We start from the raw sequence: 19,023 nt of genomic DNA, 5'->3' as shown, positions 1-19,023 counted from the left end.
CCTGAAGGTGACGTTCCTCATCACCCGCCTCACGGGGCCGGCCCTGCAGTGGGTGATCCCCTACATCAGGAAGAAGAGCCCCCTCCTCAATGATTATCGGGGCTTCCTGGCCGAGATGAAGCGGGTCTTTGGATGGGTGGAGGACGAGGACTTCTAGGCCGGGAGCCCCTCGGGCCTGGGGGCGGGTGCTCGGAGGAGGAAGCGCTGAGCCCGTGGCCGCCGCTCAGATGGCCGCGGGCGGTGCCTCGCCGCGCCTCCCCCTCCCTCACGTTCGCCGCGATCGAGTGGCCGCGCTGTCCCCCGCGCTGCTGTCCCCTCCCGCGTAGTGCTTGCCTTTGTTCCAGGAATAGCGCTCCAGGTCCCCGCTGCTGCGGCTGAGAGCGCGCCACAGGTCTGTGCTGCCGCTGGGCCCCTCCCGTACAGCACACTTGGACTTGGGCCCGCACTCCAGCTGCAGGCTGGGCTCCCGTTACACGCCAGACCTACCACCCACAGCCAGGCCACTGCGGGCCATCTCCGTCAGAATGACCGCCCGGCTTGTGGCGCTGTGCCCGGAGACCCGCGCTGAGGCCACCAGCGCCACCCACCGCACGCCTCGGACAGATGGAGGCCTCCAGCCATCTGGACCCAGCCAAGAAGTGTCTGAGCTGCCATGGCTTCAGGCCCCTGGACAGAGATTCCAGCAGCTCGCCACCCACCCCTGGGAGGGCCTGGACAGCCTCTCCTCTGCAGCGGGACCCATTCCTTCCCTCCTCCCGGAGACCTCTTCTGCTCCGGCCAGATGGCCGCCAGTCCCAGGGGTGCCTGGCAGCCAAATCCAGTCACTCGTTTTTGCCCGTGGACCTGTTAGTTTTGCCCAGAATCCAGTTCTCATCAATTCGCAGCTGTCTCTCTGATGTGTGCCTTTTGTTCAACACAGTGATAGACCCCTGCACTCTGCCCAGCTCTTCTACACTACCTGGACAAACGTCTTTTCCTTCTTTTCAATAAATGTCAGATGCTATTAAAAAGAAATTGAGTCTCCATGAGTATGGCACCTCTCCTTCCTTGGTCCAGTCTGTGGGGTCCGTGTCTCATGCAGCAGGCGTGTCCCTGGTCGTTCTGTGGCTAGTGTTGAATCTTGCATTAGGAAACCGAGCAGGTGGTCCTGTGGTGGTCCTGGGGGGTGGACACCCCACGGGTGACCATTCAGGCCCAGAGGCTGACCGTTTCTGTCCAGCCAGCTGCGTGCCCTTTAGGCAGTGGACCTCCATCTCAGTTTGGCCAAGGCGATAGAAGGAAAGGTCAGCTAGGAGGCTTCTGGAAAGGAATTGCTCATTTCCAAAAAGCTGCTTGAAAGCACAACACCATTTTGTGACAAATCATGAATCCCACACATTTGTGGCTGAACACCTGTCAATTTTTATTTAATTCATTATTCAGAGAATCTGTGGGACGACAGATTCTTTAGAAAAAGCACTTACATGTAACCTTGATTGGGTGAGTAGTAGAGACGGGAATGCAGAAATGGGGTTGTTAATTTAATATAAGTCTGGTTGATGAGCTACAGGACGGTAAAATTATAAGTTTCTCTAGGGCAGAATAGGAAAAGCATTACTTCTTACTGCTTCTCTGCATGCTAACCTGTGAAATCAGTGCTGAGAAGGCCTCTGCTACCTCATCTATGGCTGGAAAAGTTCAATATCTTGATAATGTCAGAGAAGAGGTGGGTCTATAGTGCAGCACTCTGGTATATTAAGAGTTCATAGAATCCAACTTCTGACTCATTTCTGATTTGGGTGATTTTCTCTGAGCATATGAATGGCTGGGAAACGCTGAGCTTACTTTGTCCATGAATTGGTCTGACTTGTAGAAAACAAAAATGGACTTGTGAGAAGCATACAAAGAGGTCTAATCATTAGAGCCTGGTACTCATCCTCTGCCTTCTGCCTGCATATGAGACCCTTTGCTTTGGAGCCTAGGTCAGATTGGTGTTAATCACCGTTTGCCTTTACCTGTTTGTGCAGTTTTATAATAACCTCTTGTTACTACCATCTATTTGCACAATCTTTGTAGTTATTACTTCCTCTCAACCAGTCAACCCCTGAGTATTGCACCTTCCAGTACATTTCCTTCCATTAGTGTCCTTTCTGTATTCATTGCTGGTGAAAGTCTTGATAGCTGCACCATGACCACATCATAGTTATCTGCACTTCCCCTATCATGAGGGATAGAGTCCTAGCATCTAGCCAGCTGGCAGGTAGTTGCACTCCGAAATCCTAGCTCATAATCTGCTCCTAGGACCACCTCTAGCACCAAATACACCCTCAGACACAGATCTCCTAATACTTGTAAGGGAGGAAGAGAAGAAGGTTGAGTAGAGGGAGGTTTTAAAGAAGCTTGACAGGCGCCTGGGTGGCTCAGTCGGTTAAGCATCTGACTTCAGCTCAGGTATTGAACCTCACAGTCAGTGGGTTCGAGCCCCATGTCAGGCTCTGTGCTGACAGCTCAGAGCCTGGAGCCTGCTTTATATTCTGTGCCTTCCTCTCTCTCTGCCCCTCACCTACTCATTCTCTGCCTCTCTTTCTCAAAATAAAATAAAGTCCTAAAAAAATTAAAGAAACATGACAGTCGCAATAGAGGCCCCAGTTGATTCTACAGTGACAACTTAAGCTGGAATAGCCATTCAGAAAAGTTATGGATTGAGGAGTTGAGGCCAGACCTTTTTTACCTCCACATTGAGTAGGCATTAGATATGGCCTTACCTGAAGGCAATCGGTAAGCCTGGGCCAGGGAACTCCCCTCCACCGTTAGCAATTACAGGGGAGTGATCCAGCTGTGGCTCTCAGCAGCCTAGGCTCCCAGCAACTGGGGAAGGACTACCTTAGGACTAAAGCTCGTCATGGCATGAACTTCACTCATCAGTAGGGGAATGGAGTCAGCATGATGGAACATAATTCCACATTTTAGTTTTTTAATGTTTATTTATTTATTTTGAGAGAGAAAGAGAGCTGGAGAGGAACAGAGAGAGAGGGAGAGAAAGAACTCCAAGCAGGCTCCACCCTGTCAGCATAGAGCCCTATACAGGGCTCAGTCCCAAGAACCAGGAGATCATGACCTGAGCTGAAATCTAGAGTCGGATGCTTAACTGACTGAGCCACCCAAGTGCCCCTAGTTTTTTTTAAGTGATCTCTCCTCCCAACATGGGGCTCAAACTCCCCCAAATCAAGGCTCACCTACTGAGCTAGCCAGGCACTCCCATAATTCAGCATTTTAAAGGAATAAGAAAGATCTATGCCAACTGATTTGGGGAGACTTTGTAAGGTTTTAAGTAAGAAACCATATGTAGAAAACGGCATCATGTTTTTGTTGTTAAATAGATATTAATTCAAAAAAGCTTACATATGAATGAATGCACATGCACACAAACACACACAATTGGGTGTGCATGAAGAATACTATAGAAATACGCACACTAAGTTGTTAGCGTTAGTCACAAGAGGTGGTGGCAGAGATAGGGTAGGGCCTTTGGTGAGTACCCACACAAGAAAGGAAAGCCAAAAAGGGGGAAATAAGGCTGCACTAAAATGGGAGGGGGTATTGTATGTCCCTGAAAAGTAGGAAATCTATAGAAACTTGTGAGGATGATATAGCCTTAATGTGGGTTCTAACAAGCAACCCATGGCAAACACAAACGGCATAATAGAGGAGAATTAAGTGAAGGGATTATAAAAAATGTGTGTGTGTGGATAGAAGTTGTGATCGATTGGATAATCGTTCTGCAAATATTTGCTCCTCACTCCACTCTCAAGATGGAGCATACATACTTGCTCCTCTGAATCTAGGCTTTGTCATATACTTGCTTTTATCTGTGCAATATGAGCAGACCTGTTGTGATTAGAGAAAGTCAATATGCGTGTGAGAAGAGCTTGCCCGAGGTAGTTGCAGATCCTTCAGTCTGGACGACAGGGTAATTCACAGTGGAGCAGATCTAAACGCAATTTGTATCCTAGAGCCAAGCCCACCCTAACTGCATCCTGAAGCAGAATAGCCCCAGACAACTGATAGTACGTGGTCAAGAACAGGTGACTGTTTTAAGTTTTGAGGAATTTCTTGTACACCATTATTGCAGGGCAACAAGAAAGGTCTTGTGGTGGGGCGCCTGGGTGGCTCAGTCAGTTAAGCATCCAACCCTTGATCTAGGCTCAGGTCATGGTCTCATGGTTCTTGGGATAGAGCCCCAGCCTGTCAGTGTAGAGCCTGCTTGGGATTCTCTCTCCCTCTCTCTCTGCCCCTCCCCAACTCACACTCCTTTAAAAAATAAAATAAAAAAAGAAAACCCCTGGAGAGCATTTGTTGTCTTTGGTAGAGAAACTTAGCCACAGTCACCTCTCAGTCTGGTAGAGATGGAAGTCTCTCATTGGCCAAACTCAATCAAAACTCAAGAATCTCAGCAATTCAGCAATTCAACAAACTTAACCAGAAGCCAGAGGGCAAGTGAGTCATTCATGCAGTCCAAAAGGTCAGCCTCCTGGGCACAGAGTACAGAGGAGGAGAGTAATTATAGAAGGACAAATGGAAGTTACCCAAAAGATACATGAACAATCAATGCCAAGTGAGGGACATTTGAAGAGATGCACAATCATGTTAGTAATCAGAGCAGGGAGTGTGTGTGTGTGTGTGTGTGTGTGTGTGTGTGTTTTGACTTAAACAACAGACATTTATTTCTCTCAGCTCTGGAGGTTGAAAGTCCCAGATCCCAGTGTGGGGAGATTCTATTTCTCCTGACATCTCTCTCCTTGGCTTCTAGAGGCCACCTTCTTGCTGGGTTCTCACCTAGCATTTTCTGTGCACATGACTGTTTTATTATGAAAGGATGGAACTCCAGAACAGCCAGCACGAAGCGAAGCATAGGGCAAGGTCTGTAGAAAGGGACTTCCGGACTCTCTCAAAGCACACCTTTCTCGCCAAATTGCCATATGCTCACCTATCCGGAAGCTCCCACACAGATTTTAAATAGAACAAAAAATGGGGTCCCATTTCAAAACTGTTAGATTGGTAAAAGTAAATACAATGACAATGTCAAGTGTTGAAGGACATGGGGAAATGAGAATTCTCACAAAATGCTGGTGATACTGTACAACAAAATCAGAAATGAATATGGTAATACTTTGTGAAGTTGATGGCATGCATGCCCTACCAATGAGCAATTCCAATAAGGATGTTGACTGCAGCATTTTTTTAAAAAATGGTGTATATGAGGGGAGCCTGGGTGGCTCAGTTGGTTGAGGGTCCAATTTTTTAATTTAAGCTCAGGTTATGATCTCACAGTTCATGGAATTGAGCCCCACATCAGGCTCCACACTGAGCAGGGAGCCTGCTTTAGATTCTCTCTCTCCCTCTTTCTCTGTGCCTCCCCCTTCTCAAAATAAATAAACAAATAAATAATTTAAAAATAAATAAATGAATAAAAAATTTTAATTAATAAAAGGCACCTGGGTAGTTCTGCTGGTTAAGCATCAGATTTTGGCTCAGGTCTTGACCTCATGGTTCATGGGTGTAGCAATTACTTAAAAAAATAAAATCTTTAAAGATACCATTTATGATAATGTTATTCATTATCAAATACTGAGAAATAAATCTATAAAAGATTGTCAACACCTTGAAACTAAAAACTACAAAATATTACTGAAATAATTTAAATAACAAAATAAATGGGGTAAGATGGTAATGAATTGAAAGACTCAAAATTGTTATAATATATATCCTTCCCAAATTTATTTCTTGATTCAATGTAATTCTAATAAAAATCAAGCAGGTTTTCGAAGAAAATACAAGAGGATATCTCCAGGATGCCTGGGTGGCTCAGTCAGTTAAGTGTCGTCAGCTCAGATCATGATCTTACAGTTCATGGGTTCAAGCCCCATGTAGGGCTCTATGCTGACAGCTCAGAGCCTGAAGCTTGCTTTGGATTCTTTGTCTCCCTCTCTCTCTGCCTCTCCTCTGCTCCTGCTCTGTCAGTTTATCTCTCTCTCTCAAAAATAAACATTAAAATATATAAAAGGATATCTCCATGAACTTAGCTTAAGATAGGGAAACATTTATTTAAAAAAAAATTTAATTTATTTATTTTGAGAGATAGAGAGTGGGGTAGGGGCAGAAAGAGAGGGAGAGAGAGAATCCCAAGCAGGCTCCATGCTGTCAGTGCAGAGCCTGATGGAGGCTCAATCCCACAACTATGAGATCATGACCTGAGCTGAAATCAAGAGTTGGGTGCCTAACTGACTGAGCTACCGAGGTGCCCCACAAACATTTCTTTAACAGGATACAAAAAGTACTAATCGTAAGAGAAAATGATAAGTGACACTAAAATATGAGAATAAATACAATATATGGAAAGGCAAAGAATTTTGCCAAAAGATGGCCAAGTCTATAATGAAGAAGAAATACAAAGCTAGATAGATGACTTAACACTGCCAGGTATCAATGCTTATTGTAAAAAAACAAAAGCAAAACGCAAAGGCCAGAAATTTAAGAATGTGGTAGTAGTGCAAGGATAGTATAACAAATAGAATATAATAACCAATCCAGAAAGAAATCACACTTATATGGTCACCAGATTTATGACAAAGACACAACCTCGATTCAGTGGGGGAAGAATGGACTTCTCAATAAATGTTATTAGGTCAATTAGATATCTACATTGAAAAAATAACCAGTGGCTCCTACCTCCTAGGATACATAAAAATTAATTCAGTATGAATTATAGACTTAAATATGAAAGTCAAAACAATTAAGGTTTTAGAGGAAAATATAGGAGAATATCTATGATAATAGGTTTGGCAAAGATTTCTTGGTTGGTTAAGTGTCTAACTCTTGATCAGGTCATGATCTTATGGGTGTGTAGCCTGCTTAAGATTCTCTCTCTCCATCTCCCTCTGCTCCTCCCCTGCTCAAGCTCTCGTGAATGCTCTCTCTCAAAAAAAAAAAAAAAAAAAAAGACACCCAATCATAGAATTACCTCCACTTCCTGACAGCATCTAATCCAGAACAAAGCCTTACTTTTAAAAACTGTCACCCAAATTACCTAACAGAAGCCAAAATACTTTAATAAGTTTCTTCTAACATCTTCTTACTGAGATCCCCATGGCTCTCCATGGTTTGTGTTTTCCCTGGCTCCAATGCATAACAGACCCAACTTGTTCAATTATAAGTGTGTTCCTGATGGCCTTTGGCTGGAGTAGTAACACCAAAAATATATAAAGAACTGCTACTGGCCAATAAGAAGATAGATAAGCCAGTTTTAAGAATAGATGAGGGGTGCCTGGGTGCCTCAGTCAGTTAAATATCTGACTCTTGATTTCAGCTTAGGTCATGATCTCACCATTTGTGAAACGGAGCCTCCAGTTGGGCTTGGGCTGACAGCGTGGAGACTGCTTGGGATTCTCTCTCTCCCTCTCTTTCTGCCCCTACCCCTCAAAATAAGTAAATAAACTTAAAAAAAAGAGGTGAAATTTTTGAATGGACATTTCATAAAAGAGGGTAGCAAAGTGGCCAATAAACATAGAAAGAGTTATTCAAGGGGTGCCTGCCTGGCTCAGTCAGTAGAGCATGAGACTCTTCTTTTAATACTTTAAATTTTCTTAAGAATATTTATTTATTTATTTTGAGAGAGAAAGAGCATGAAAGAGGGAGGGGCAGAGAGAGGGGAAGAGAGAGAATCCCAAGCAGGCTCTGAGATGTTAGCTCAGAGCCAGATGTGGGCTCAATCCCGTGAACCATGAGATCATGACCTAAGCCAAAATCAAGAGTTGGCCGCTTAACTAACCGATCCACCCAGGCACCAGGAGCATGAGACTTTTGATCTCAATGTTGTAAGTTTGAGCCCCACGTTGGGTGTTGAGATTACTTTAAAAAAGAGAATTATTAAAAAGCAGTTCTTTTTATTATTAGTCCTAAGAAAAATGAAAATTAAAAATTCAGTGAGATATCACCATAGAACCATCAGGCTACACTTTGGTAAGTAATGAACACTTGAAATACATACCATAGATGAATCTCACAAATACATAGAATAAATACTATATAATTTCATTTAGGAGAGATGTTCAAAACCAGGTAAAACTTATCAATGGTGATAGAAGTCAGAAAAGTGCTTACCTTTGAGGCATATGGCCCTAGAACTGAATGAGACCCTCATTTTGAATGTTGGAAATATTCTATGTGGTGATCTGGTCAGTGGTTACACTGATGTGTACAAATGCAAAAATTCATCTAGCTGTATGCTTAAAATTTTTATCCCTTACTGGATGTAATTTATAACTCACTTTTTTAAATACAAGAAAAGGAATGCACATTTAGATAAAGAGAAAAGCTACAGAACCACTGAATACAAAGAGAAAATCCTCAGAACAACCAAAGAAGAAACAGAAATTTAAACTGATACCTGATTTATTAATAGTAAAAATGGAAGCTGAAAGACCACAGAATAATATTGTTTTCATCGATTGTATGATGTGAATTTTTCGCATTTTGATCTCTCTCATATCAGGATGTTTCTTACAACAAATCATAGTGTTGTAGATTGTTTTTCGCCAGGTGGCCCTTATGAAGGGTTCACTGCCTGCTCGTATACAAGCATTGAAAGCACCTGTATCAGAACTTGCAGACCTGATGCCCACAGATGAAGGAAAAAAGTCTCAGAAACAAAAGTGGAATAGTCATCTACGAACAATTACATCACTATATTTGGGGCACATAGAGCCATATTGTGTGGAAAAACAAAGATCTGGGCGATTCTATAAATGAGATTTAAAAATAATTTTTGAAAGAGGTAAATTCTAGAAGGCTTCTGGTGGAGTCGATCAGGTTTTCCATGTAGAGTATCATGTCGTCTGTGAAAAGGGAAAGTTTGACTTCTTCTTTGCCGATTCTGATGCCTTTTATTTCCTTTTGTTGTCTGATTGCTGATGCTAGGACTTCCAATACTATGTTAAACAACAATGGTGAGAGTGGACATCCCTGTCGTGTCCCTGATTTCAGGGGGAAAGCTCTCAGTTTTTCCCCATTGAGGATAACTGGCTGTGGGCTTTTTGTAAATGGCTTTTATGATGTTTAAGTAAGTTCCTTCTATCCCAACTTTCTCGAGAGCTTTTATTAAAAAGGGATGTTGTATTTTGTCAAATGCTTTTTCAGCATCTATCGACAGGATCATATGATTTTTTCTTTTGTTTTGTTGATGTGGTGTATCACATTAATGGATTTGTGAATATTGAACCAGCCTTGTAACCCAGGAATAAATCCCATTTGATCATAATGTATCTCCATCAAAGTTGCACCAGCATTCTTCTCAAAACTAGAACAAACTATCTTAAAATTCATATGGAACCACAAAAGAGCCCGAATAGCTAAAGTAATATTGAAGAAGAAAACCAAAATGGGAGGCATCACAATCCCAGACTTTAGCCTCTACTACAAAGCTGTCATCATCAAGACAGTATGGTCCTGGCACAAAAACAGACACATGGACCAATGGAATAGAATAGAGAGCCCCGAACTGGACCCACAAGTATATGTTATGGCCAATTAATCTTTGACAAAGCAGGAAAGAGTGTCCGATGGAAAAAAGACAGCCTCTTCAACAGGTGGTGTTGGGAGAGCTGGACAGCAACATATAGAAAAATGAAATTAGACCACTTTCTGACACCATTCACAAAAATAAACTCAAAATGGATAAAGGATCTGAATGTGAGACAGGAAACCATGAAAACCCTTGAGGAAAAAGCAGGAAATAGCCTCCTAGAACTCAATCGCAGCAATTTCTTCCTCAACACATCCTCAGAGACAAGGGATTCAAGAACAAAAATGAACTACTGGGACCTCATCAAGAGAACAAGCTTCTGCAAGGCAAAGGAAACAATCAAAAAGACTAATAAGCAACCAACAGAATGGGAAAAGATAGTGGCAAATGGCATATCAGATAGAGGGTTAGTATCCAAAATATACAAGGAGCTCACTAAACTACATACACGAAAAATGAATGATCCAGTGAAGAAATGGGCAGAAGACCTGAAGAGACACTTCTCCAAAGAGGACATCCAGATGGCCAACAGGCACATGGAACGATGCTCAGTGTCACTCATCATCAAGGAAATTCAAACCAAAACCACACTGAGATATCACCTCACACCGGTCAGAGTGGCTAAAATGAACAAATCAAAAGACTATAGATGCCGGCGAGGGTGTGGAGAGACGGGCACCCTCCTACACTATTGGTGGCAATGTAAACTGGTGCAGCCATTCTGGAAAACAGTGTGGTGGTTCATCAAAAAACTATTAATAGAACTCCCCTATGACCCAGCAATAGCACTGCTAGGGATTTACCCAGGGGATACAGAAGTGCTGATGCATAGGAGCACATGTACCCCAATGTTCATCGCAGCACTTTCTACAATAGCCAAATCATGGAAAGAGCCTAAATGTCCAACAACTGATGAATGGATCAAGAAGATGTGGTATATACAATGGAGTACTATATGGCAATGAGGAAGAATGAAATCTGGCCATTTGTAGGAAAGTGGATGGACCTTGAGGGTGTCATGCTAAGCAAAATAAGTCAGGCAGAGAAGGATAGATACCATATGTTTGCATTCATAGGTCTAACAGGAGAGACCTGGCAGGGGACCATGGGGAGAGGAAGGGGGAAAGAGAGCGGGGAAGAGTGAGGGACACTGATCAAGGGAGACTACTGAATACAGAAAACGAACCATGGACTGATGGGGGAGGGGAGGGAGGGAGGAGGTGATGGTCATTGTGGGGGGCACTTGTGTGGAGAAGCACTGGGTGTTATATGGAAACCAATTTGACCATAAACTATTAAAAAATAAATAAAGAAAAAATAAATTAAAGAAGAGGTAAATATGTTGCTAAATCTACACAAGCAATAATACAAATATTTAATTTTAAGATTTAAAAAAACACAAATTGGGGCTCCTGGGCGGCTCAGTGGATTTAGTGACCAACATCGGCTCAAGTCAGGATCTCACAATCTGTGGGTTCGAGCCTTGCATCAGGCTGTGTGCTGACAGCTCGGAGCCTAGAGCCTGCTTTGAATTCTGTGTCTCCCTCTCTCTCTGCCCTTCCCCCACTTGCACTCTGTTTCTGTCTCTCAAAAATAAATAAACTTCAAGATACATCAAGAAGTGTTCCAAATAAAAATACACTGATGAAGAGTGGGGAAGTGGGCAGGGAGGGGGAGAAAACTAAGCAATATTTTGATATAGACCAAAGTCCCACAGAGGGTCACTTGACACAATTCAATAGGGTAACTCTACAGACACTGTAGGTCACACCTTACACTTGTGCTGATTAGAGGAGGGCTGAGGTTTTTTTTTTTTAATTTAACACTTATTTATTGCTGAGAGACAGAGAATGAGCAAGGGAGGGACAGAGAAGGTGGGAGACACAGAATCCGAAGCCGGCTCCAGGCTCTAAGCTGTCAGCACAGAGCCCAACGCGGGGCTCAAACCCACAAACCATGTGATCGTGACCTGAGTCCAAGTCGGACGCTTAACCTTCTGAGCCACCCAGGCGCCTCGAGCTGAGGTTTTTATAACTACACATCCATCAGTCATTAGCTAAAGGCTGCTCTCTGGAGGACTTAAATTACTAGCTACCGTCTCTTCAGGCCTGCAGACAAAGGAAGTTCTGGTAGCCTGTGGGCAAAGAGCCACCGAATTTGGCTATTGGGAGGAAAAACACAAGAGAAGATGAAGTGCATAAAAATGGTATAGATTTCCAAAAGAGAGAAAGACAGAACATTAATAGCATCTGCCTCATGGGACATTAGTTTTTTAATACTCTTAATGCCACGAAAGATAATGTGACAGCTAAAGCTAGCCCTTCCAGCCCTTTTTATAGTTATTTGCACGAAGTGCTTAAATATACCTGCTTCAAATACCTGGAGTATAGTACAGAGCCTGATATGGGGCTCAATCTCACCAACCATGAGGTCATGACTTGAGCCGAGATCAAGAGTCAGAGGCTTAACCTCCTGAGCCACCCAGGCACCCCTATCTATGCTACTCTAAAAGGAGTAGACAGAAACATGGACTCCATCTTATAAGTTCATGTGCATGAGGCACTTCTAGCATTTCTTTTTACATATTAGGAGCTCAATATACAAAAGTCTTCATTACTTTGAAGTATTAGATATTAGCATGTTCTAGTGTAGACACAATGGACGGGTGTTGGCCCTGATGTGATGGCTACTCACACAGCAAATTCTTTGTTCCTTATTTTTATGGCCTTGATTACACAAATTGTGTGGATGTCAATCATTACATAATGGGTTTAAATGTCCCATAGTGGTCTGAGGTTCCAAGGTCACCCAAGAGTGTCCTCTTCAATGTGCTCAGTGATCTAATGACTGCTACAACTGACATACACAGAATGCCCATTAAACTTACTTGAGAGATGATTCAGTGGTTGAAGTGAGATGGACTCTAAATCCAGCCAGGCTGATACTGTCATTTAAGTAATGACAGTATAGAAAAGAGCTGAGAAGGGTGGTAATAGTCATGGTGTTACCCACCTGACTTTAGCTTCCAACTTAGGCTGTCCGTGTGATTCCACGAAGACAGAAGAAACTGGAGTAGTGGATTATAGATAATCCTCTAAACTGAAAATCAAGGTGAATGTTTGTATCCTTTAACCTTAACCTTATAGTATGCACAACCAGTTCAGAATCACTTTAGACTAAATCCCACACTTAAGATTACTTCTTGGTGAATGTGAAGGGCCCCTGGGTGACTCTTTCACTCAGGTCATGATCTCGTAGTTCATGAGTTTGAGCCCCACATTGGGCTCACTTTTCTCAGTGCAGAGCCTGCTTTGGATCCTCTGCCCATCCCCTGCTCACACTCTGTCACTCTCAAAAATAAAAAAATAAAAAGATTTCTTGGTGAATGTGAATGTGGTTCCAAATTTGTGGGTGCTTACCTCTTAAATTTTGATTGATGACCGATCCTTTTATCTTCTCTCAATATCTCATGGACAGGCATTCTTTCTCTTTCATCCACCATTGTGCTTGGCAACTCTGCTAACTCATTACTTGAACATACTTGTATTTTATCTTTGGTACAGATGGGAAAACCTCAGTGTTTGTAGATTTTGAAAAGGTCTAAATTTAACACCACCATTGTCTTCATTCCTAAAATGTCATTTAACATCAAATACCTGAAAGCGGGTTGATAAGCTTTCATATAACAAGTTAAATATTGCTCTTTATAGAGACCTAAAAGTGATAAAAATTCCCAGCTGAATTGTTCCCGTACTTTCTGGTGTCAACGGTTTCCACAAGCCCCATCACTTGAGGGAATGAGAGTGGGTTTGGAAAATGAAGAATAGTTCCAACTGTCTCGATTATAGTAAGGTAGAGGAGAGGAGAAGAGAGGGAGAAAGTAACTATTTTCAAAAAGCCTCATTTTATTGGTGACAGAGGTGAAGAAGAATAACAGAGAGCGTTTTGCTGTGGGAAAGAGTATCTTATCGTTGAGATACTGCATCTTATTGAAAATTAAAATCTTAATAATGACAGAGGCAAAGAGACATTCCCTCACATTACTAGTAAGAATATAATTTGAAAACAATTTTCTGTAGTGAGATTTTTACAGGTCAAAATAGTTAAAGCGTTATGTGGACTTTGATCTATGTATTAATATTAGAAATCTATCCTAGTGATCTTACAAAGAATGTGTTTGCTTCGAGTGTAAGTAAATATGCTGTCTTCTACCCAGATAGCAGAATAGGTACTATTGGGGTCAAGGCCCAAATTAACAGGCTTACTATATCCGTAGGTCCAACAGGGCACTGAAATTCTAAATATTCGCCCTGTGGTCATCCGACCACGTTCTCTCAGCTGCCACGAGACATAAGGAAACACCCACAGCAGGAAGAGAAAAGAGGTTCCTGAGTCAGCGGGGCACTTGTGGCAGGGCCTCTGCAATCCCAGGGTAAAGAGGGCAGGTGATCGGAATTGTGGTTGGTGCCTCGGGGCTGAATAAGAGAGGACCCACTGGAGTGAGAGCCAGGGCAGAACAGATTTGGTGACTGACTATGAAGCACCAGTAAGAGTGTGGGCATGGAGAGCACTCAGGAGGAGTGGGGGCCAGTGGTGGAACCAGAAAGAGGACCAGTAAGAGCAAAGGAAAGGTAAGGAGCTCAGATCTGGAGCAGTAGCTACTGAATCCAGCCTAACTGGTTTCTTTTAACCATCCTCTCCATCATCACAATGTTGAGGGTTTCCTTGCACACAAACATGAACTCAAAGTCCAGGACCTCGCAGTCCGGACTTTGCTATTAGCTGCAGAGGTGCTAAGATAAAGGGGTCTTGATGCCCTAACTAGGTCATGTCTGTTCAGTAACTGATTTTTTTCCTTCATGTTCAGTCATGACCTTTTCCCCATGCCAGTAAATGGTTTGAGATCATGACGGACTTTCACATTCCTTTATTTCTCTGAGTGTGTTTTGATTGATATCTGTCCTTCCCACACTTAGTCCCATTAGATGTGTGACTTTTCATTTTATTATTTATTTATTTATTTATTTTTATTTTTAAATAGTTTATTACCAAGTTGGTTTCCATATAACACCCAGTGCTCTTCCCCAAAAGTGCCCCTCTCCATGACCATAACCCCTTCCCCTCTCCTTCTTCAGCCCTCAGTTTGTTCTCAGCATTCAAAAGTCTCTCATGATTTGCCTCACTCCCTCTCCTCAACTCTTTTCCCCCACTTTCCCCTTCCCATGGGCCCCTGTTAGGTTTCTCCTATTAGACCTTTAAGTAAAAACATATGGTATCTTTCCTTCTCTGCCTGACTTATTTCGCTTAGCATGACACCCTCGAGGTCCATCCATTTTTCCCCATTCCGAATTGAGGATGATATTAGCTTTGGGCTTTTCATAAATGGCTTTTATGATGTTTAAGTAAGTTCCTTCTATCCCAACTTTCTCAAGGGTTTTTATTCATTTTAGAATTATTACTGCTCAGAATGGCTTGATGGAGTACCTAAGTAGTAACAATAGCTTCATGATGGAAGACAAAGCAGTGTTTCAACCCCTGAAGAAGCTGGCAGGGTATCACACCCCTGGGAAGGCCTCTGGAAGAAGCTTCCGATTTCTGATATTCTTTATGCCTGTCCCTTCGGCTCCAAGCTTCTGGTGGACAGATATATCAGGGCATTCACAAAGGGTTCATTTAGAATTCCCTTCCTACTCCATCTCTGCCCTAGAACTGCCTCTGGGATCAAGCGAAGAGAGAGCCATTTCACAAGTATGTTCTACCAAGATTTTCCTAAGACCTGAGACTCAGGACACTGAACCACCCAAAGTCCACTTTGTTCAGATTTCAAATTTTTGTGGATTTCACTGTCACAAATTTTGTGTATTGTTATCTTAATTACAGGTTTCAGGTCATTATTGGCCCCAACCAGCAAAAATAAGTAAAAAAAAAAAAGGTTAATTGCATTTCTCTTTTGTCCTCTTGTATTCATTTTGTTTTGCCAGTCTTTATATCACTCGATCTTTCTAAGATAAAGCTTCTCAATGGGTGTTGAGTCCAGTTGAGTGCTAGAAGGGAGTGAGGGGACACAAACTAAGAATGTAACTGCAAGGTGGATGGGGTGTGGGATTGCAAAGTAATGAAAAAGAACCTCCTTTCTTCCTGACAAATACTATTCCTTTGTCCTTCTCTGGACTCTTGCGAAAGTGTGCATGATTGATTTTGGCAAACTAAGACCCTCTCCAAGACATTTGCAATGTGAAAGATGACTGAGGATGATGCAATTAGAGGAGATGAAGGCAGGATCCCTAATAGAACCATATTGGAAGGAGGAAGAAATCTGCAGGGCATTTTTATTGGGAGAGGAAGGTGGGTTAAGGACATTGTTCATTGGACGCCCAGAAGTCCCTGCCCATTACACTTATGTCTCTAGAGCCAGGTGGACAAAGATCATGGGAGATATGCTAGACTGATTCCAGAAACTGTTTCCACACCCTTTGCAAACCACTTTAGCCAAGGGTCGCCTAGGTGAGTCAATCTGTTAAGCGCCCCACTCTTGATTTCCGCTCAGGTCATGATCTCCCGGTTCTTAAGATAGAGCCCCATTTTGGGCTCTGGGCTGACAACTAGAAGCCTGCCAGGGATTCTCTCCCTCCTTCTCTCTCTCTGTCGTACAACTCCACCGCCACCTCCTCCTCTTCCTCCTCCTCCTACACCTCCTCCTCCTTCTTCTTCTCTGTCTCTCTCAAATAAATAAATAACCTTAAAACCAAACCGTGAATATGCTTAACACAATCATCCTTGAAACCCATGGAGAAAAGCTGACAGCTAGCACCACCACTTGGGATCTCATAATTAGTCAGCTTTCAACTGTTTTTAAGAACTCTGTGAATGATTACAACTGTATCATATTAAGTAACTCAAAACATTCACTCTGATTTCAAGACTCTGAACTATTTCAAGCCAGACTGAAAGTAAACAATGCTTCCACTATTTTTTTTGCAATAAAAACATCATCATATAATTAGGATGTTCCCCAAGTTCCATGTACAGCCTATGAAAAACTGCACATGAATGAAAATAATTTCTCTGTTCAAGATAAGAGATACGGAGAAGATGACAATGAAAATAATATGGTTTTATTTTTATTATTCTTTTGCATGCTCTTGAAAAATCACCTGAATCAGAAATGAAGAACAGTTGACTTAGTGCTCCTCTATAAGATCACCATTTTTACTTTGACTTTATCAGGATAATTAACTTTTCCAGCTATAGATGAGGTAGCAGAAGCATTTTCAGCACAGATTTCAGAGGTTAGCATGCAGAGAAACAGTAAGAAGTAATGCTTTTCCTATTCAGCCCTTCAAAGAAATTTATAATTTCTTTTTAAATTTTTTTTAAATGTCTTTTATTTAGTTTTTGAGAGATAGAGAGAAACAGTGTGAGCAGGGGAGGGTCAGAGAGAGAGGGAGACACAGAATCTGAAGCAGGCTCCAGGCTCTGAGCTAGCTGTCAGCACAGAGCCCGACGTGGGGCTTGAACCCATGAACCGTGAGATTATGACCTAGGTTGAAGTTGGACACTCAACTGACTGAGCCACCCAGGTGCCCCATAGTGTTGATCTTGAGTGTTGGCCATTTACTCCCCTGATCATTGCAAATGTGAAGCAGATCTTTCTCTTTTTTAAAGTGTCACACTTCCACTCATGAATTCATTAAAAAAATTTTTTTAACAGTTATTTAGAGAGACAGAGAGATACAGATCATGAGCAGGGGATGGACAGAGAGAGAAGGAGACACAGAATTGTAAACAGTCTCCAGGCTCTGAGCTAGCTGTCAGCACAGACCTGATACGGGGCTCGAACCCATGAACTGTGATATCACGACCTGAGCCAAAGCCGGACGCTTAACCGACTGAGCCACCCAGGCGTCCCAAGAAATTTATAATTTCATCACCTGGTTTGTACTAAATGACAACCACACTTCTGCATGCCCTTCTCTACTACTCAGGCAATCTAGGCTTTATACATGTAAGTGCTTTTTCTAAAGAACTTGTCATCCCACTGATTCCCTGAATAATGAATTAAATGAAATCTGACAGGTTTTTAGCAACAAATGTGTGGGATTCATGATTTGTCACAAAAAAAGGTGTTGTGCTTTCAAGCAGCTTTTTGGAAATGAGCAATTCCTTTCCAGAAGCCTCCTAGCTGACCTTTCCTTCTATCGCCTTGGCCAAACTGAGATGGAGGTCCACTGCCTAAAGGGCACGCAGCTGGCTGGACAGAAACGGTCAGCCTCTGGGCCTGAATGGTCACCCGTGGGGTGTCCACCCCCCAGGACCACCACAGGACCACCTGCTCGGTTTCCTAATGCAAGATTCAACACTAGCCACAGAACGACCAGGGACACGCCTGCTGCATGAGACACGGACCCCACAGACTGGACCAAGGAAGGAGAGGTGCCATACTCATGGAGACTCAATTTCTTTTTAATAGCATCTGACATTTATTGAAAAGAAGGAAAAGACGTTTGTCCAGGTAGTGTAGAAGAGCTGGGCAGAGTGCAGGGGTCTATCACTGTGTTGAACAAAAGGCACACATCAGAGAGACAGCTGCGAATTGATGAGAACTGGATTCTGGGCAAAACTAACAGGTCCACGGGCAAAAACGAGTGACTGGATTTGGCTGCCAGGCACCCCTGGGACTGGCGGCCATCTGGCCGGAGCAGAAGAGGTCTCCGGGAGGAGGGAAGGAATGGGTCCCGCTGCAGAGGAGAGGCTGTCCAGGCCCTCCCAGGGGTGGGTGGCGAGCTGCTGGAATCTCTGTCCAGGGGCCTGAAGCCATGGCAGCTCAGACACTTCTTGGCTGGGTCCAGATGGCTGGAGGCCTCCATCTGTCCGAGGCGTGCGGTGGGTGGCGCTGGTGGCCTCAGCGCGGGTCTCCGGGCACAGCGCCACAAGCCGGGCGGTCATTCTGACGGAGATGGCCCGCAGTGGCCTGGCTGTGGGTGGTAGGTCTGGCGTGTAACGGGAGCCCAGCCTGCAGCTGGAGTGCGGGCCCAAGTCCAAGTGTGCTGTACGGGAGGGGCCCAGCGGCAGCACAGACCTGTGGCGCGCTCTCAGCCGCAGCAGCGGGGACCTGGAGCGCTATTCCTGGAACAAAGGCAAGCACTACGCGGGAGGGGACAGCAGCGCGGGGGACAGCGCGGCCACTCGATCGCGGCGAACGTGAGGGAGGGGGAGGCGCGGCGAGGCACCGCCCGCGGCCATCTGAGCGGCGGCCACGGGCTCAGCGCTTCCTCCTCCGAGCACCCGCCCCCAGGCCCGAGGGGCTCCCGGCCTAGAAGTCCTCGTCCTCCACCCATCCAAAGACCCGCTTCATCTCGGCCAGGAAGCCCCGATAATCATTGAGGAGGGGGCTCTTCTTCCTGATGTAGGGGATCACCCACTGCAGGGCCGGCCCCGTGAGGCGGGTGATGAGGAACGTCACC

The 19,023-nt window shown here is 43.8% G+C and overlaps 1 protein-coding gene across 1 annotated transcript in view; it reads right to left on the bottom strand.

Annotated features, from left to right (window-relative positions):
- Nucleotides 1–19,023, bottom strand: part of LOC115283846 (CAAX box protein 1-like) — a 30,922-nt gene extending 11,899 nt beyond the window's left edge. Inside the window, exon 1 of the mRNA XM_029930278.1 lies at nt 18,658–19,023. Coding sequence (XP_029786138.1) covers nt 18,658–18,897 — 240 coding nt within the window. The 5' untranslated portion in view covers nt 18,898–19,023. The remainder of the gene's footprint in view (nt 1–18,657) is intronic.

The sequence above is a fragment of the Suricata suricatta genome, chromosome X (genome assembly GCF_006229205.1).
Source record: "Suricata suricatta isolate VVHF042 chromosome X, meerkat_22Aug2017_6uvM2_HiC, whole genome shotgun sequence".
Taxonomy (NCBI): domain Eukaryota; kingdom Metazoa; phylum Chordata; class Mammalia; order Carnivora; family Herpestidae; genus Suricata; species Suricata suricatta.
Note: the sequence above shows the minus strand (reverse complement) of the source record. Positions and strands in the feature narration are given on the sequence as shown.